The 19223-nt window shown below is 38.8% G+C and overlaps 1 protein-coding gene and 1 pseudogene across 2 annotated transcripts in view; one reads left to right on the top strand and one right to left on the bottom strand.

Moving 5' to 3' along the window:
- Nucleotides 1-2774: 2774 nt before the first annotated feature.
- Nucleotides 2775-5253, top strand: LOC132365135 (elongation factor 1-alpha 1-like; annotated as a pseudogene).
- Nucleotides 5254-8040: 2787 nt separating this feature from the next.
- MRPL3 (mitochondrial ribosomal protein L3) overlaps nt 8041-19223 on the bottom strand; it is a 43569-nt gene continuing 32386 nt past the window's right edge. For both annotated transcript variants that reach the window (XM_059921930.1, XM_059921931.1), the window contains one exon: nt 8041-9372. In XM_059921930.1, the coding sequence (XP_059777913.1) occupies nt 9220-9372 (153 nt within the window). In that variant the 3' untranslated portion in view covers nt 8041-9219. The remainder of the gene's footprint in view (nt 9373-19223) is intronic.

Raw genomic sequence — 19223 nt, 5'->3', positions numbered from 1 at the left:
GAAGTGGATCCTCTGCTCCCTGTCTGGCTCTAAGTGACAGGGTTCACACTTGTGATCCTAAAAGGTGATCAGAAAATTTCTCCTTCAAACTCAAATGCAGACACACAGTCCATCTGCAGATGTAATGGGAAAGAACTTTTGTATTGTACTACAAGTTAATCACTAAAGGGATGTTGCCTATAAGCTTAAATTATACATAATGGCTCATCTTTGGGAACCCTGCCTCCCAGGTAATGAGCATTAAGCTAAAATACCTTTGTTTAGGGTACCCTGTTAGAGAGAGGAAAGAGTTGTTGGACTTTTACTCGATTTGTGAACTGGTTTGTTTGCTTCTTTGGATGCTAGCATTTATATGTGCCATTTGTGTTTTGTCTAGAATTTATGTCTTTAAAAATGGGAAATGTTTTAAATATCCCTTATAGTAAGTCCTCTGAGGTAGGTTTTGGATAAGTGATCTGATTACAGCCATGAACCCATGAGTGAGAAGATGATATTTTACTGTAAAAATGTGTGGCCACTGTACCTGTCTGGATCTCCACAGGGGGTTTAGGCAGGGTTATCTTGGGACCCTGTGCACCATGCACTGCTACCCTTGTTGTGTTAATTACATCATTTATGGTCTCCTGTGTCATTGTATATGTAAAACTCCAAGACCAAACTTGAGGGTTTATTTAGGATTTACTGTTTGTCCTCTGAGTTTTTCACTTCATTTTGTTTGGTATTGTTTCTTCATTTACAGACAAATCAATTTTGTGATATTTAAAACTTTTACTGATGTCAAATGGAGAAAAGGAATGGGGCGGGGGGGAAAGGCGTGTCTGTGGGACATTCCTAGGGAGAAGAGAAAGATTCCACTTGGTTCCTAAAATCACCAAAACCCTCAGCCCAGAATTCTCCCTGTTTGGTTGATGCCAAGGCAAAAAGTCATCCTTTAAAGGTTAGAGATCATCAATTACTATTTATGGCTATTCTGTGAAGAAGCAGGGAAGAATGATGAAATCCTTTATGAGCAAGTATTTGCACTATTACATCAAGGAAAATAAGAAAAGGAAGAGAATGAGAGTGAGAATATGTTGCTTCAAATCTTAACTCCTCCATTCTTTTTTATGGCTGAGTAATATTCTACTCTGTGTGTGTGTGTGTGTGTGTGTGTGTATACCACATCTTTATCCATTCACCTGTCAATGGACGCTTAGGTTGCTTCCATGTCTTGGCTATTGTAAATAGTGCTGCAGTGAACATTGGGGTGCAGGTATCTTTTTGAATTAGAGTTTTGTCCAGATATATGCTGAGGAGTGGGATTGCAGCACCATTTGCAGCACCATGGATGGACCTAGAGATTATCATACTAAGTGAAGTAAGTCAGGGAAAGACAAATATCATATGATATCACTTATATGTGGAATCCAAGAAGAAATGATACAAATGAACTTATATTCAAAACAGAAATAGACCCACAGACATAGAAAACACACTTATGGTCACCAAAAGGGAAAGGAGGGGGAGGGATACATTAGGAGTTTGGGATTAACATATACACATTACTATATACAAAATAGATAAACAACAAGGTCCTACTGTATAGCACAGGGAAGTATACTCAATATTTTCTAATAACCTATAAGAGAAAAGAATCTGAAAAAGAATATATATATGTATATACAGTATAACTGAATCACTTTGCTGTACACCTGAAAGTAACAAAACACTGTAAATCAACTATATTTCAGACTTCCCTGGTGGTGCAGTGGTTAAGAATCTGCCTGCCAATGCAGGGGACACGGGTTCAAGCCCTGGTCTGGGACGATCCCACATGCCACGGAGCAACTAAGCCCGTGCGCCACAACTACTGAGCCTGCACTCTAGAGTCCGCGAGCCACAACTACTGAAGCCTGTGCAACTAGACCCCGTGCTCTGCAACAAGAGAAGCCACTGCAATGAGAAGCCCACACACCACAATGAAGAGTTGTCCCTGCTCTCCGCAACAAGAGAAAAGCTTGTGCGCAGCAATGAAGACCCAAAGCAGCCAAATAAATAAATAAATACAATTTTAAAAAAATCTATTATACTTCAATTTAAAAAGTCTAATTCTGGGGGGAAGATAAAAAACCTTAACTCCTCCAGCTGTTATGCCAATATATCCACCCCTTCCACCACTTTCCGTTCCTATCCAACCCCAATTCCTGACACTGGGGCTCAGAACTGCCCCTCCTTATAGTGATCAGTTAGAAAATCCTGTGTTAGTTCCTGGGGCACAGGAATTTGGTCTAGTACCGCCATCTAAGACCTGACAGGGCACCCAGTTTGGGCCCCTCCCAGGGCAGGGCAATTTCCCTTACACCTTTACCTCATATGGGGACTAAATGCAAATGATCAGTCAGCTGCGTTTCTCAGACTTCTTGAACTGGAAAGATTGCAACCCTCCTTCACAAGGAGGGTCCTCTACAACTGGAGCCCACTTGACATCACCCACAGCTGAACTAAAATGGGACCCCGATGAGGGAGGAATGCCCTTATTATAATACTACTTATTAGTGCATCTGGGCAGGGCTTTGAAAAGGGGAACCAAAGCAAAATAGTTCAAACAAAATTCAAGAAATTCGGCAAAAAAACAAATCCCTCTGAATTTTTGGAAAAGATTTATCAAGCCTACAGACATTATACTAATGCAGATCCTGAGACCCCTGAAAATATTAGAATGATAAATTTGATCTTTTTTGGACAGTGTCTCAGATATTGGGAGAAAGTTGTGAAGATTAGATGGTGCATTTGGAATGAACCCTTCTCAATGGGTAGATGTTGTTTTTAAAGTGTTCAACAGGGAACAGCAACAGAAGAATGAAGATGTAAAACAAAATGCCACTTTTTTGGCACTGGATTCCCGAAAGGGGAGTAACTGGAAGAGAGGTAAGCCCCTACTGGGGGAGGAACAATGAGCTTTCACCCTTAAGTTTTTCTTCAGAACAGCTTGACATCAGAGTCCCACGTGAACACTCTTTAAGCCTACAGATGGTGCTCATGAAAACCCCAGGAGACAGAGCTCTCCTCCTCCTCCTCCCAACCCCCCCCCCCCCAACCCCAGGTCTATGAAAGGTAAGACCAGAGTGTGTGCTAACAGCACCCCAGGGAAGGCCAAAAACACATGGCCAATAGACATCCCCTTAAAAAAGGACGCTGGGACACCTAACCTAAAGCAATATCCCCTGAGGCAAGAGGATCACTTCTCCCACAGACTGACTTGTCAAAATACCATCCAGTATATTCAGAAAAGGACAAAGAGAGGTTCGAGGAGTGGGGTTTCACTTGGATTGCACCTTGCCTGGCTGGAAATGTAGTGCACAATTGTTTTGATTCCTGAGGTGATCTTGGACCCTGTGCTGCAGCAAATTCATATCAGTACCCATTACAGGAGAGATGCCACCTTACAATGGATTCAAAAATATATAATGGGGCCTAACCTATAGAAGACCATCCAGCGAGTCACTCAGAATTGCATGATTCGTTCTAAAAGCAACCCAAAGACTGCTGTTGGACCTTCCCAGATGGGGGCCCAACACAAAGGAATCTGTGCCACCAACGACTGGACACAAATGCCTTGAGCTGCAGGAAATTTCAGATACCTGCTAGTGTTTGTGGACACTTTTTTTCAGGGTGGGTGGAAGAAATCCCACCTGGACAGAAAAAGTCTCTGAAGAGGATTGCCTGGGTCTTGGACAAACTGAAAGCTGAACATGAGTGTGGTACCACCATCGATATCTCCCTGTGGGAATTCGAGACCATAAGTACTATGTGACTATTACTGATGCCTCAGGACACAGAAACTTGATCAAAAACATGATTCCAGGCACATCCCAGGCCGACCGTAATGTTCTCATTGTTGCTGTTGATGCTGGTGGATTTGAAGCAGGTATCTCCAAGAATGGGCAGACCCATGAGCATGCCCTTCTGGCTTACACTCTTGGTGTGAAACAACTAAATGTTGCTGTTAAATGGATTCCACTGAGCCACCCTACAGCCAGAAGAGATATGAGTAAATTGTTAAGGAAGTCAGCACTTACATTAAGAAAATTGGCTACAACCCCAATGCAGGAGCATTGGTGCCAGTTTCTGGCTGGAATGGTGACAACATGCTGGAGCCAAGTACTAACATGCCTTGGTTCAAGGGATGGAAATTCACCCAAAAGATGGCAATGCCAGTGGAACCATGCTGCTCTGGATTGCATCCTGCCAGCAACTCATCCAAGTGACTAGTCTTTGAGTCTGCCCCTCCAGGATATCTACAAAATTGGTGGTATTGGTACTGTCCCTGTGGGTTGAGTGGAGACTATTTCAAACCTATCGTGGTGGTCACCTTTGCTCCAGTCAATGTTACAACTGAAGTAAAGTCTGTTGAAATGTACCATGAAGCTTTTGTGAAGCCCTTTCTGGGGACAATGTGGGCTTCAATGTCAAGAACATGTCTGTCAAAGATGTTCGTTGTGGCCATGTGGCTGGTGACAGAAAAAATGACCCACCGATGGAAGCAGCTGGCTTCATACCTCAAGTGATTATCTTGAACCACCCAGGCCAAATCAGTGCTAGATATGAACCCATGCTGGATTGTCACACAGCTCACACTGCTTGCAAGTTTGCTGAGCTGGAGACTGATCATTATTCTGAGAAAAAGCTGGAAGATGGGCCCAAGTTCGTTTTTATTTTATATTTATTGTTATTTTTTAAATTTTGGCTGCATTGGGGCTTTGTTGCTGCGTGCAGGCTTTCTCTAGTTGCGGCGAGTGGGGGCTACTCTTCATTGCAGTGCACAGGCTTCTCATTGTGGTGGCTTCTCGTTGCAGAGCACGGGCTCTAGGCATGCAGGCTTCAGTAGTTGCAGCGTATGGGCTCAAGAGTTGTGGTCCACAGGCTTAGTTGCTCTGTGTCAAGTGGGATCTTCCCAGACCAGGGATTGAACCCATGTCCCCTGCACTGGCAGGTGGATTCTTAACCACTGTGTCACCAGGGAAGTCCTAGCACCAAATTTTTGATCTGGTGATGCTGCTGCTGTTGATACGGTTCCTAGCAAGCCCATATCCGTTGAGAGTTTCTCTATCCTCCTCTGGGTTGTTTTACTGTTCATGACATGAGACAGACAGTTGCTGTGTCATTAAAGTGGTGAAAAAGAAGGGAGCTGGAGCTGGCAAGGTCACCAAGTCCGTCCAGAAAACTCAGAGGCTAAATGAATATAATCTCCAATACCTGCCACCCCAGTCTTAATAAGTGGTGGAATAATGGTCTCAGGACTCTTTGTAAAAAGACTGATTAATGATAACAATGAATTGTATAAACTTCAGAAGGAAAGGACACTGTTTTGTGCACCACTGGTTTTGTGTGTGACAGTTTAAAATCACCAGTTTTTAAAATCAGTACTTTAAAAATTATTTTGTATTGGAGTATAGTTGATTTACAATGTTGTGTTAGTTTCAGGTGTACAGCAAAGTGATTCAGTTACATATATTCTTTTTCAGATTCTTTTCCCATATAGGTTATTACAGAATACTGAGTTCCCTGTGCTATACAGTAGGTCCTTGTTGATTATCTATTTTATATATAGTAGTGTGTATATGATAATCCCAAACTCCTAATTATCCCTCCCCCCCTAACCTTTCCCCTTTGGTTTTTTAAGTCTGTGCTTCTGTTTTGTAAATAAGTTCATTAAAATCAGTACTTTTTAATCAGTTAAAGCTCTCCTAAAAGGAAATTATCCCCTGATTTGGTTTAAGGCATTGGAACTACATTAATCCTGGAGACCACAATCAACAGGAAAAACTGAGAAAATGAATACTAATTTAACTTGGGATAAGGCCTTGCCAGTTGCCCTGCTATGTATTAGTGGCTCTCAGAAGCAGGCTTAAATTAAGCCCCTTTGAAATACTGTATTGTAGTTCATTCTAGGTGTCTGTCCAGGCAGGAGAATCTATAAATGCTCTGAAAGAGCTAGCAGTTGCCAATTATGCTAAAACTTTGGGCATTATACTAAACCCTGTTCATGAGTTTGACTCCAACAGGTCTGCCTATTGAACTGAAGTAAATGGTAATTTCATTATGGCTGGAGAGGGGTCAACCTATTTAATTTTTCCCAAATAAACAGCACAGGAACTTAGTACATGTATTGGGAACTGGAACCGAACCCCAAACCCAAGTTCAATTACAAATTAGACAACAAAGTGCTAAGGAGTTTCATCAGGTTCAAATGGTTGTAGATAAAAAAGGAAAGAGGATTTTACTCCTAAAGATTCTAAAGAATATTCATTGCCCCTGTTTAGCAGGGAGTAGCCAGAGCAGTCTTTGTCCCTTTCCCCTCAAGACTGTGGAATGGACATTGGCAGTGGGGAATTGTAATAGGGAAGAACCTTTGTATTCTATTACAAGTTAATCACTAAAGGGATGTTGCCTGCAAGCTTAAAGTATATGCAATTCCCATCTCTGGCAACCCTGCCTCCCAGGTAATGAGCATTAAGCTAAAATACCTTTGTTTAGCTCACAGGAAACATCTGGACCAGGCCCACCTGTGAATTAACACATCCCCTCCGGAGGCTGGCTGGAACCAGGAAATGTTTGACTTTACTCCATTTGCTTTTATTATATAAGAAACTTGAATTCTAACTCAGACAAGATGGTTCTTTGGGATATGAGTCCACCATCTTCTTGGTCTGCTGGCTTTCCTTGTCCCAACAGCTTGTCTCTTGATTTACTGGCCTGTTGTAGGGTGAGCAGCACGAGCTTGGACTTGGTAACACAAACTCTAGAGGAAGATGGTGATGGGTCTGGGGCAGGCTCTCTAGTGGAGAGGACTCCCTGCCTTCTTCAAAACGCCATATATCCTGGCTCTCCTGTCATCTGGCTACTTTCAGATGATATGATTCCTTTCCTGCACTGTGTAAAGCATCCTTCCTGAGTAATGATTCCCCCCATCAATGGCTTCTGGGAAATTAAACACAGTTTTTCATTCAGAAGAGGTTGGGGACTCCTGATACAAACCTCTGCAAATACCTTATTCAGAAACAAGAGTTTATGTTCTCCCAGCAATAATTGTTCATTTGTTTTGCAAGGTAACAGCTGCTTCCCATAACTTTATCAGCAACCTTGACATATCTATAAGTTCACTAAAATCTTTTGGTCAAATGCAGCTAATTAAAGGAATAGAATTGATGCATACAGTATTCAGAATTTCAAAGTTAAATATGTATAAATAGTCCCTAATCATAGTATGGGGCAAACCTAACCTATGGGTACCATTTTAAGTTTTGGTTATTCTTGAATTTACACATTCATATCAATTTTAGAATCAGTTTCAACAGTTCTATGGTAAGTCCTGTTGAGATTTTGAAAATATGATTGAGTTGAATTCTTTACAATATTAAGTCTTTTCATTCATAACTTAAAAAATGGAAAGGACTATCTTGGTTATCTTTTATGTCCTTCAATAACATCTTATCTTCTCCAATAAGACCTTCTAGAATATATGTCAGGCTTTTTTTCCTCAGTAACCTTTTAAAAAATTGCTGTTGTGGATGGTATCCACTTTCCTCCCACAGAATTTCCCAATTAAATATTGCTATTATATGTTTGCATATTGATGCTGTATTCAGTCACCAGAACCATTAAAGTCACAAGTCTTTAATGAAAAGAGATGAAGTATAAATGAAAACTTTAAAAGAGATGTGGCTACAGTTGGATTTAAAATTAAGAATGAGAAATGCAATGTGGGAAGGAAAATACTGTTAGATTTTCGTGTGATTCCCTGATAACTAATGGATTTGTTATTAAAAGGTCTAACACTGTGGTTATTAAGTCTCTTGGGTGGCCATGTGAATCAAGTCTCAGAAGATACCTGGAGTTTAAAAAGTTAGACTCTGTGGATCCTCAGGAATCTGGTCCAGAGGAAATCCAGTAGTTAAATGAGGCCTGCTCATACTTAACATTTTTAAGCTTAATTATCTGTTATAAGTAGCCATTAGTAAACATTTTCATTCCATACAATGAAGAGAAACCCAGGAGCTATTAACATTTAACTCATTTAATTAACATGAGTAATAAGTGATTAATAAGTTTGTTGAGGGACTTCCCTGGTGGCGCAGTGGGTAAGAATCTGCCTGCCACTGCAGGAGACACGGGTTTGAGCCCTGGTCCGGGAAGATCCCACATGCCGCGGAGCAACTAAGCCCATGTACCACAATTACTAAGCCTGCACTCTAGAGCCCGCATGCCAAACTACTGAAGCCTGCTCACCTAGAGCCCGTTCTCCTCAACAAGAGAAGCCACAGAAAGGAGAAGCCCGCTCACCACAACAAAGAGTAGCCCCCACTAACTGCAACCAGAGAAAGCCCGCGTGCCACAACGGAGACCCAATGCGGCCAAAAATAAATAAATTAATTAAAAAAAAAAAAGTTTGTTGAATGTACACCCAGGCCATTTCAAATCCCTTTTGGAAGGCATCAAGGAAAAATAATTACAGGACTTCCCCAGTGGTCCAGTGGTTAAGACTCTGAGCTTCCACTGTGGGGGGCAGATTGGATCTCTGGTCAGGGAACTAAGATCCCGCATGCTGCAGGGCACGGCTGAAAAAAAAGGAAAAATAATTACACCTGTCTTATAGTTGAGTGATCTAACTAAAAAATAACTATACCTCCCAAAAGAAGTGTAAATAAGACCCATAATTTATGATCTTATTGTGTCAGGCCTTTAACTATGACATAAACATTTCTATAATCTAGATAAAAATCTCAATTCCGTTTTCTTTTTAGGACTCAGGAAATGGTTTCTTTTAACTAAATAGGTAACACCATAGTCCCCATATGATTTGACACTGTTCCACAACCACTCTTTCACAAAGACAGACAAATCTTTAGTAAAAGAAGCTAAATTTATAAACATTTAAGATAACTTGAGAAATACATAGTAAAAAAAGAACAAAGCCCACAAATTACAAAGATTTTACTAATATGCAAACTGCTGGTCCATCTAAATTTGGCATATTCAATCTACTTAACTGATTTGCTTAATGTGGTAATTTTTTAAATGAAATTCAGTTGGAGGATGAGGGATAAATTTATGCCCTTGACAAAGATAACCACTGTGGTATGTTGTTACTAAGAAAAGAAAACATAATTCCTGGTTATATTATTGTTCTGGCTCATCAGAATTCACAGGACATGTGGGAGTCTGTCATGTCCAATGAGGTCAGGCAAACGTAATAGAAGGTGCCCCAGGATGACACACATCTTCATCAAACAAATCTTCTGGTAGCTCCTCTTCATCTCCATCAGGGAAATATGTTGGGAATGGTAGATTTTTACAGAAATCCTTATATGCAGGCAATTTAGAATCTTTGATCTGGGGGGAGGAAGCAAAGATCTTATTAATAAGTGATACCAATTAAGTTATTTAAAGATAGTCTGGTTTACTTATTACTTTATTTACTTATTTGCTTATAGTCTCATTCATAATCAAAGAATAGCTTTTCCTACATTTCCTTTTTCTTTGTTTTTTGTTCCTTCATTTTCTAATGTGAATAACACAGCTATTATACACTGAGTTCCTTTTACTTTATATATGTATTTTTATTCCAATAAACTTAACTAATCCAATGACAGAAATATAACCTTCCTCAAGTTAATCAGCTACTTCATGAGAATAAAATTACTCTGATTATATTTTATCCATAAACAGAACTGCCCAACAGAATAAATTATATTCTACAATTACTACATAAATATCAATTATACCCAAATTGATTTTTCAAATATAAAGAACTGACATAAACTATATACCTAAAAGGTATTACTATCTACTTCTCAATTACTGATTTTATTATCTACTCATATCATGTATTTTTATTATTCTATATTCTACCATAAATTTCTTGAGCTCGGGTTAAAAAATATAAAATTTACCTAGTACTTTTGTTAGTCTTAATTCTAAGAGCACATAACCCAAAATATCAAGTTTTGTTAAGGAAATTAGCTTATATTTAACAAGTAATGTTCTCTTTGAGAAGCTAAGGACAGAATAGTATTTAGCAGAAACAATAATAAACCCAGAAGTCTTGAAAACAGCTGTATTAGCTCTTTATATTCTAAAAATATTCTAATTACATTTGTAAATTCATTAACTGAGGAATAGTACAGATATCGATATGATCTAAAATGTTGGGTTATATTTTTGGAAAACATTAGGTTCTTTAAAGCTTCTGACTCACTCTACAGCCTTCATTCAGAGAGAAGTAAAAAAAACAATTACACGTAATTACACAAACAGATTAAAATAAGGCATACTCATTTTGGCAATAAGAAATGAATAATATGGTTGAAGTAAGTACAGAAAAACACCTATATTAATTTCTCTCATTAAATTGTTCCAAGAAATTAGCAGTAAGTTGCCCAGAAGAAAATACACTTGTTTGACTTTTTTTTCCAATCCACTAACCTTGAGTTGAACTTTAACTTGGGAAAAAAAAGTCAAATTCTTACCAATTAAATTGTCTCAGAATTTGTAAATGAAAATAAAACCCAAGCAGATAAACAACAAAACGAACAACAAAACTTTCTGTGCAAATTTGATAATTGTGAAAATTTAGTTATAAATGCCTAAACGGTGAATTCTCAAGTACTTTCAAATTTTTATAGATCTATTATACCCAAGAAACAGCAAGGTGATTCCGTTATACATATATACATATTTTCATATTCTTTCCCATTATAGGTTATCACAAGATATTGAGTATAGTTCCCTTTGCTATACAGTAGATCCTTGTTGGTTATCTGTTTTATATATAGTACTTTGTATCTGCTAATCCCAAAGTCCTAATTTATCCCTCCGTCACCCCTTTCCCCTTTGGTAACCATAAGTTTGTTTTCTATGTTTGTGAGTCTATTTCTGTTTTGTAAATAAGTTCATTTGTATCATTTTTTAGATTCCACATATAAGCGATATTGTATAATATTTGTCTTTTGTCTGGCTTTCTTCACTTAATATGATAATCTCTAGGTCCATCCATGTTGCTGCAAATGGCATTATTTTCTTTTTTTATGGCTGAGTAATATTTCATTGTATAAACGTACCATGGCTTCTTTATCCATTCCTCTGTCGATGGACATTTAGGTTGTTTCTATCTCTTGGCTACTGTAAATAGGGCTGCAGTGAACACTGGGGTGCATGTATCTTTTTAAATTATCGTTTCCTCTAGATATATACCCAGGAGTGGGATTGCTGGACCATATGGTAACTCGGCTTTTAGTTAAAAAAAATCTCCATACTGTTTTCCATAGTAGCTGCACCAATTCACATTCCCACCAACAGTGTAGGAGGGTTCCCTTTTCTCCACACCCTCTCCAGCATTTAGTATTGGTAGACATTTTGATGATGGCCATTCTGACTGGTGTGACGTGATACCTCATTATAGTTTTTTTTGATTTGCATTTCCCTACTAATTAGCGATGTTGGGCATTATTTTTCATATGCCTTTTGGCCACCTGTATGTCTTCTTCAGAGAAATGTCTACTTAGACAGTCAATGTCTTTTGCCCGTTTATTGATTGGGTTGTTTGTTTTTTTTGATATTGAGCTGTATGAGCTGTTTGTACATTTGTGTTTGTACATTTGAAAATTAATCTCTTGTTGGTAGCATCGTTTTGCAAATATTTTCTCCCATCCTGCAGGTTGTCTTTCCATTTTATGGTTTCCTTTTCTGTGCAAAAGCTTTTAAGTTTAATTAGATCCCATTTGTTTATTTTTATTTCCATTACTCTAGGATCAAAAAAGTTATTGCTGCAATTTATGTCAAAGAGTGTTCTGCCTGTTTTCCTCTAGGAGTTTTATAGTATCTGGTCTTATATTTAGGTCTTTAATCCAGTTTGAATTTATTTTTGTATTTGGTGCTAGAGAATGTTCTAATCTTGTACACACAGCTGTCCAGTTTTACCAGCACTACTTATTGAAAAGACTGCCTTTTCTCCATTGTATATTCTTGCCTCCTTTGATGTAGACTGACCATATGTGCATGGCTTTATTTTGGGGATTTCTATCTAGTTCCATTGATCTATATGTCTGTTTTTGTGCCAGTACCATACTGTTTTGCTTACTGTAGCTTTGTAGTCAGGGAGCCTGATTCCTCCAGCTCCATTCTTCCTTCTCATGATTGCTTTGGCTGTTCGGGGTCTTTTGTGTTTCCATACAAATTTTAAAATTTCTTGTTCTACTTCTGTGAAAAATGCCATTGGAAATTTGATAGGAAATGCACTGAATCTATAGATTGCCTTGGATAGTATGGTCATTTTAACAATATTGACTCTTCCAATCCAAGAACATCGTATATCTTTCCATCTGTTTGTGTCTTCTTTAATTTCCTTCATCAGCATCTCATAATGTTCAGAGTACAGGTTTTTTGCCTCCTTAGGTAGGTTTGTTCCTAAGTATTTTATTCTTTTTGATGTGATTGTAAATGGGATTGTTTCCTTAATTTTACTTTTTGATTTTTGTTGTTAGTGTATAGAAGTGCAACAGACTTCTATATATTAATTTGTACCCTGCAACTTTACAGAATTCACTGATGAGCTCTAGTAGTTTTCTGATAGCATCTTCAGGATTTTCTATGTATAGTATCACGTCATCTGCAAAACGTGCCAATTTAATTACTTCTTTTCTAATCTGAATTCCTTTTATTTCTTTTTCTTCTCTGATTGCTGTGGCTAGGAGTTACAAAACTATGTTGAATAAAAGTGGCAAAAGTGGGCATTTGTCTTGTGCCTGATCTTAGAGGAAATGCTTTCAACTTTTTGCTGTTGATTATGATGTTAGCTGTGGGCTCGTCACATATGGCCTTTATTATACTGAGGTAGGTTCCCTCTATGCCCACTTTCTGGAGTTTTTTTTTTTTCTTTCTTTTTATCATAAATGGATGTTGAATTTTATTAAAAGTTTTTTCTGCATCTATTGAGATGACCATATAGTTTTATTCAACTTGTTAATGTGGTGTATCACACTAATTGATTTGCAGATACTGAAAATTCATTATATCCCTGAGATAAATCTCACTTGATCATGGTGTATGATCCTTTTAATGTATTGTTGGATTCAGCTGGCTAGATTTTTTTTTTTTTTTGGTTTGATTTTTGTTGAGGATTTTTGCATCTATGATCGTCAGTGATATTGGCCTGTACTTTTCTTTTTTTGTGATATCTTTGGTTTTGGTATCAATGTGATGGTGGCCTCATAGAATGAGTTCAGAAGTGTTCCTTCCTCTGCAATTTTTTAAAATCATTTCAGAAGGATAGGTGTTAACTCTTCTCTAAATGTTTGGTAGCCTGAAGCCATCTGGTCCTGGACTTTTGTTTGTTGGGAGTTTTAGAATTACTGATTCAATTTCAGTACTGGTAACTGGTCTGTTCATATTTTCTATTTCTTCCTGGTTCAGTCTTGAGAGATCACACCTTTTTAAGAATTTGTCCATGTCTTCAAGGTTGTCCATTTTATGGCTGTATAGTTGCTTGTAGCAGCCTCTTATGATCCTTTGTATTTCTGTGGTATTGGCTGTAACTTCTGCTTTTTCGTTTCTGATTTTACTGATTTGGGCCCTCTCCTTTTTTCCCATGATGAGTCTGGCTAAAGGTTTACCGATTTTGTTTATCTTTTCAAAGAATCAGCTTTTGTTTCATTGATCTTTTCTACTGATTTTTTTTAAAGTGTCTATTTCATTTATTTCTGCTCTGATCTTCATGAGTTCTCTTTCTGCTAACTTTAGGTTTCAATTGTTCTTTCTCTAGTTGCTTTATGTGTAAGGTTATGTTGTTTATTTCATATTTTTCTTGTTTCCTGAGGTAAGCTTGTACTGCTATAGACTTCCCTCTGAGAACTGCTTTTGCTGTGTCCAATAGGTTTTGGATCATTGTGTTTTCGTTTTCATGATTTTCTAAGTATTTTTTGATTTCCTCTTTGATTTTTTCAGTGACCCATTGGTTGTTTAGTAGCATACTGTTTAGCTTCCACGTGTCTGTGTTTTTTGCAGTTTTTTTCTTGTGGCTGTTTTCTTTTCTTTTTCTTGGGCTGCATCGGGTGGCTTGTGGGATATTAGGTCCCTGACAAGGGATTAAATACGCACCCTTGGCAGTGAAAGCATGGAGTCCTAACCACTGGACCGCCAGGGAATTCCCTGGTTGTCTTCTGAACTCATAGAGTTGTGGTCTGAAAAGACGCTTGATACAATTTCAATCTTCTTAAATTTACTAAGGCTTGCTTTGTGGCCCAACATATGATCAATCCTGGAGAATGTTCCATGTGCACTTGAGTGTATTCTGCTTTCAGATGGAAGGTTCTATACATATTAATTGAGTCCATCTGGTCTAATGTATCATTTAAGGCTTGTGTTTCCCCTAGTGATTTTCTGTTTGGACGATCTGTCCGTTGATGTAAGTGGGGCATTAAAGTCCCCTATTATTATTACTGTCAATTTCTACTTTTATATCTATTAACATCTGCCTTATATGTTGAGGTGTTCCTATGTTGGGTGCATATATATTTACAATTGTTATATCTCTTCTTGGATTGATCCCTTGATCATTATGTGGTGTCCTTCTCTCTTGTAACGGTCTTTATTTTAAAGTCTATTTTGTCTGATATGAGTATTCCTACTCCAGCTTTCTTTTGATTTGCATTTGCATGGAATACCTTTTTCCATCCCCTTACTTTGTTTGTATGTCTCTAGATCTGAAGTGGGTCTCTTGTATACAGCATGTATACAGGTCTAGGTTTTGTATCCATTTAGCCAGTCTATGCCTTCAGATTGGAGCATTTAATCCATTTACATTTAAGGTAATTATCAATATATATGTTCTGATTGCCATTTTGTTATTAGATTTCTGTAGGTCTTTTGTCCCTTTCTTCTTAGTTCTCTGCTCTTGTGATTTGATGACTATCTTTGTGTTATGTTTGGATTCCTTTTTCTTTATTGTGTGTATATGTATTATAGATTTTTGGTTTGTGGTTACTATGAGGTTTTAGTATAGCAGTGTGTGTGCATATATATAAATATAAATATATATGATTGTTTTAAGTTGCTGATCTCATTTCAACTGCATTTTAAATACCCCACATTTGTACTCTCCTCCCTTCACAATTACTGCTTTTGATATATTTCTTTTTTTCTTTAATTAATTTTTTTGGGGGGCTGCGCTGGGTCTTTGTTGCTGTGCACAGGCTTTCTCTAGTTGCAGCGAGTGAGGGCTGCTCTTTGTTGCAGTGCGTGGGCTTCTCATTGTGGTGGCTTCTCTTGTTGTGGAGAATGGGTTCTAGGTGTGTGGGCTTCAGTAGTTGTGGCACGTGGGCTCTAGAGCACAGGTTCAGTAGTTGTGGTGCACGGACTTAGTTGCTCCATGGCATGTGGGATCTTCCTGGACCAGGGCTTGAACCCGTGTCCCCTGCATTGGCAGGCGGATTCTTAACCACTGCACCACCAGGGAGGTCCCTGATATCATATTTCACATCTAATTGTTTTGTGTATCCCTTAACTGCATATTGTGGATACAGATGATTTTACTACTTTTGTCTTTTAACCTCCCTACTAGTTTGTGTGTGGACAATTTACCTTTATCGTATGTTTGCCTTTACCAGTGAGCTTTTCCATTTCATAATTTTCTTGTTTCTAGTTGCAGCCTTTTCTTTTCCCCTTAGAAAAGTTCCTTTAGCATTTGTTGTAAAACTGGTTTGGTGGTGTTGAATTCTTTTATCTTTTGCTTGTCTGTAAAGTTTTTGATTTCTCCATCAAATCTGAATGAGGACCTTGCTGGGTATTCTTGGTTGTAGATTTTTTTCCTTTCATCACTTTAAATACATCATGCCATTCCCTTCTGGCCTACAGAGTTTCTGCTCAAAAATCAGCTGACCATCTTATGGGAGTTCCCTTGTACATTATCTATAGCTTTTCCCTTGTTGCTTTGAATATTTCCTCTATCTTTAAGTATTGTCAATTTGATTACTATGTGTCTTGGTGTGTTTCTCTTTGGGTTAATCCTCTATGGGACTCTGCGCTTCCTGGACTTGGGTGATTGTTTCCTTTCCCAGGTTAGGGAAGTTTTCAGCTATTATCTCTTCAAGTATATTCTCAGGCCCTTTCTCTCTCTTCTTTTTCTAGAATCCCTATAATGGGAATGTTAGTGCTCCTGATGTTGTCCCAAAGTTCTCTTAAACTGTCCTCATTTCTTCTCATTCTTTTTTCTTTATTCTGTTACATGGCAGTGATTTCTACTACTATTTCTTCCAGTTCACTGCTCTATTCTTCTGCCTCATTTATTCTGCTACTGGTTCTTTCTATTTTTCATTTCAGCTATTATATTCATCTCTGTTTGGTTGCTCTTTATGTTTTCTGACTCTTTGTTAAAAACTTCTAACTTCTTGCTCTGTGCATCCATTCTTTTCCCAAATTCCTGGATCATCTTTACGATCATTACTCTGAACTCCTTCTTGAGTACACTGCCTACCTCCACTTCACTTAGCTGTTCTGCAGGGATTTTATCTTGTTCCTTCATCTGAAACATATTCCTCTGCTGCCTCATTCCGTCAAATTTCTACTTGTATATTTATGTGTGGCAGGTTAATTGCATTTCCCAACCCTGGAGAAGTGGGATGTCCTGTATGTCCCAGCAGTACACTTCCCTCTCATCACCGAAGGATCAGGGACCAGTCTGTTTGCAGACCCAGTTCCACAGGCTGTGTGATCATAGCTTTCTTGCTTCTGGTGTCTGACCCTGGCTGGATGGGGCTGCTCTAGAGGCTTGTGCAGGCTTCCTGGCAGGAGGGGCTGGTGCCAGCCCACTGGTTGGTGGAGCTGGTTCCTCGCCCTCTGGTGGGCAGGGCTGTGTCAAGGGGTGTGTCCAAAGACGGCTGTGGGCTCAGGAAGTCTTTAAGCAGCCTGTCTGCTGATGGATGCAGCTGTGTCCCTGCCCACTTGGTTGTTTGCTTGAGGTGTCCCAGCACTGGAGCCTACAGGCTGTTGGGTGGGGCCAGGTTTTGGTGCTAATGACCCAAGCAAGATGTCAGCCTCCAGCAAGAGTTCATGAAGATGAATACTCCTTAATATATCTGCCACTGGTTTTTATGTCCTCAGGGTGAGCCACAGCTGCCCCCCACCTTCCCAGGAGACCCTTCAAGACCAGCAGGTAGGTCTGGCACAGGCTTCTATGAAATTACTGCTTTTGCCCGGGTTCCAGGTACATGAGATTCTGCATGTGCCCTTTAAGAGTGAGGTCTCTGCTTCCCCCAGTCCTGTGGAGCTCCTGCTATCAAGCCCCATTGGCCTTCAAAGCCAAATGCTCTGGGAGCTCCTCTTCCTGATGCCAGGCCCCCCCGGCTGGGGAGACTGACGTCAGGCTCAGAACTCTCACTCCTGTGGGAGAACTTCTGTGATATAATCATTCTCCAGTTTTTGTGTCGCCAGGTAGTAAAGGATTTGATTACATCACGAGTGCACCCCTCCTATCATCTCATTGTGGTTTCTTCTTTATATCATGTAGAATATCTTTTTTGGTAGTCTCCAGCTTTTTCTTTAATTGATGATTGTTCAGTAGTTAGTTGTGATTTTGGTGTGCTCATAAGAGAAGGTGGGCTCAAGGTCCCTCTACTCCACCATCTTGTCCCAAATTTGCTGGTACATGTTTTTGTGCACTGAATCTTATCCCTGGCTTTATTATTTCCCTGACTTCAGGACTCCCTCTCATTCTTTTTATATTTATGTCTATTGGCAAACCAGTTCAAACACTTTTTAGGAAAGCTGGAGGTAGGACACACACACAAAAAACAGGAAAATCTGAAAACAAACTTAAATTATAAATTAGAATATAGGGACGAGCACACACAAATAGTACAGTACACTATGCTGTAAATAACAGTTCTTTAGGCTCTCTTTAATACATTTAGTGAATCCAAAGAAGAACAAAAAGCTTACATTAATTAAACAGTTTGGTTATCCCTAAGACTATCTTACTAACTTTAGAATGAATGACAGGCAGCCCTGTGCTCTGTACTCTGATGGAACCAAAAGCTCCTGTGGAGTGAGTGGATGCCAATGAGGCTGCCTGTCCAGCAGGACAAGCCTCAACCTCCAACGGCAAGGGGCTTATTCACCTGCTGTGGGATCACTGGGAAGAATGGACAAAGTGGGGTGACTGTTTTCAGAAGATTTACCAAACTTTTGACATTTAAAACATAAGCCCACAAAAAACTCCCCCAAACCCACACCTTAATGTTTGGGACAGACATTTAAGGTTATAAAAGACAGTTAAAAGGCACTATATTTCAAAGATTTTTTTTCAGGATGAATTCTTTTATCAAAATCTGTTTGTTGGAAATATATTCACCTAGTGTGTTAACAGTTCAAAGTGTCTAGACATTTCTCTGATGGTACAGTTTCTCAAAATGTATTTGGACTCCTCTTTTGGAACTGCCTTCAGTGTACCTTCTGAATATCTTCAGTGATAGCAAGCCACCATCCATTAAATGGATTGAGTTTTTGGAGCCAATCTTTATTGAAGTGGGTGGAAAAATCTGAGTAATACGTGTTGTTGATTATAAATTGTTTATAACAACCAGATCAGAACCCTGCACATATAGTTTTTCAAGGCAGTTCACCTGTTCATCCCTGCTGGTGTCAAGGAAGATGCTGAGGTGAACCTGAGGAGTCACGGCAACAGTGAGGCTCAGCTGGAAGCCAGCCTAGAACTGTATACAGCAAATGGGGAGAAAAGGAGGATTTGACAATGTTTAAAACTTCATCTGCTATCCAGTATAATTTATTATGAAAAATGATCATTTTCTTTTTTTTCCTCTTTTATTTGGTTGTTATATTTATAACAATGTAATAAATCTGGAGGTAGGAATACACTGAATTATGAAGCCCAGATGTTAGGAAAAGCACAATGACAACCTGCTGGCTTCCAGTACCTGTCACTATATACATGACTTGGGTCACCGGGGGTCTGAAAACTTACTTAAACCTAAAAAACTGCAAACTTTAAAAAAAAAAAAGACCAAAAAATCTTGCAAGAATTAATCAAATGCATTTTTTCTTTAAAAAAAAAAATGAGAATACTCTAGTCAAAAAAGTGAAGAGTTCCAGAAAGGGGATTTTAATTACTGTAAGACTGAAATAAATATTGTACCTTATGCTAGTAACAGAACCTACTTTAAGAAATGAAAAGA

The sequence above is a fragment of the Balaenoptera ricei genome, chromosome 4 (assembly GCF_028023285.1).
Source record: "Balaenoptera ricei isolate mBalRic1 chromosome 4, mBalRic1.hap2, whole genome shotgun sequence".
NCBI classification, from domain to species: domain Eukaryota; kingdom Metazoa; phylum Chordata; class Mammalia; order Artiodactyla; family Balaenopteridae; genus Balaenoptera; species Balaenoptera ricei.
Note: the sequence above shows the minus strand (reverse complement) of the source record. Positions and strands in the feature narration are given on the sequence as shown.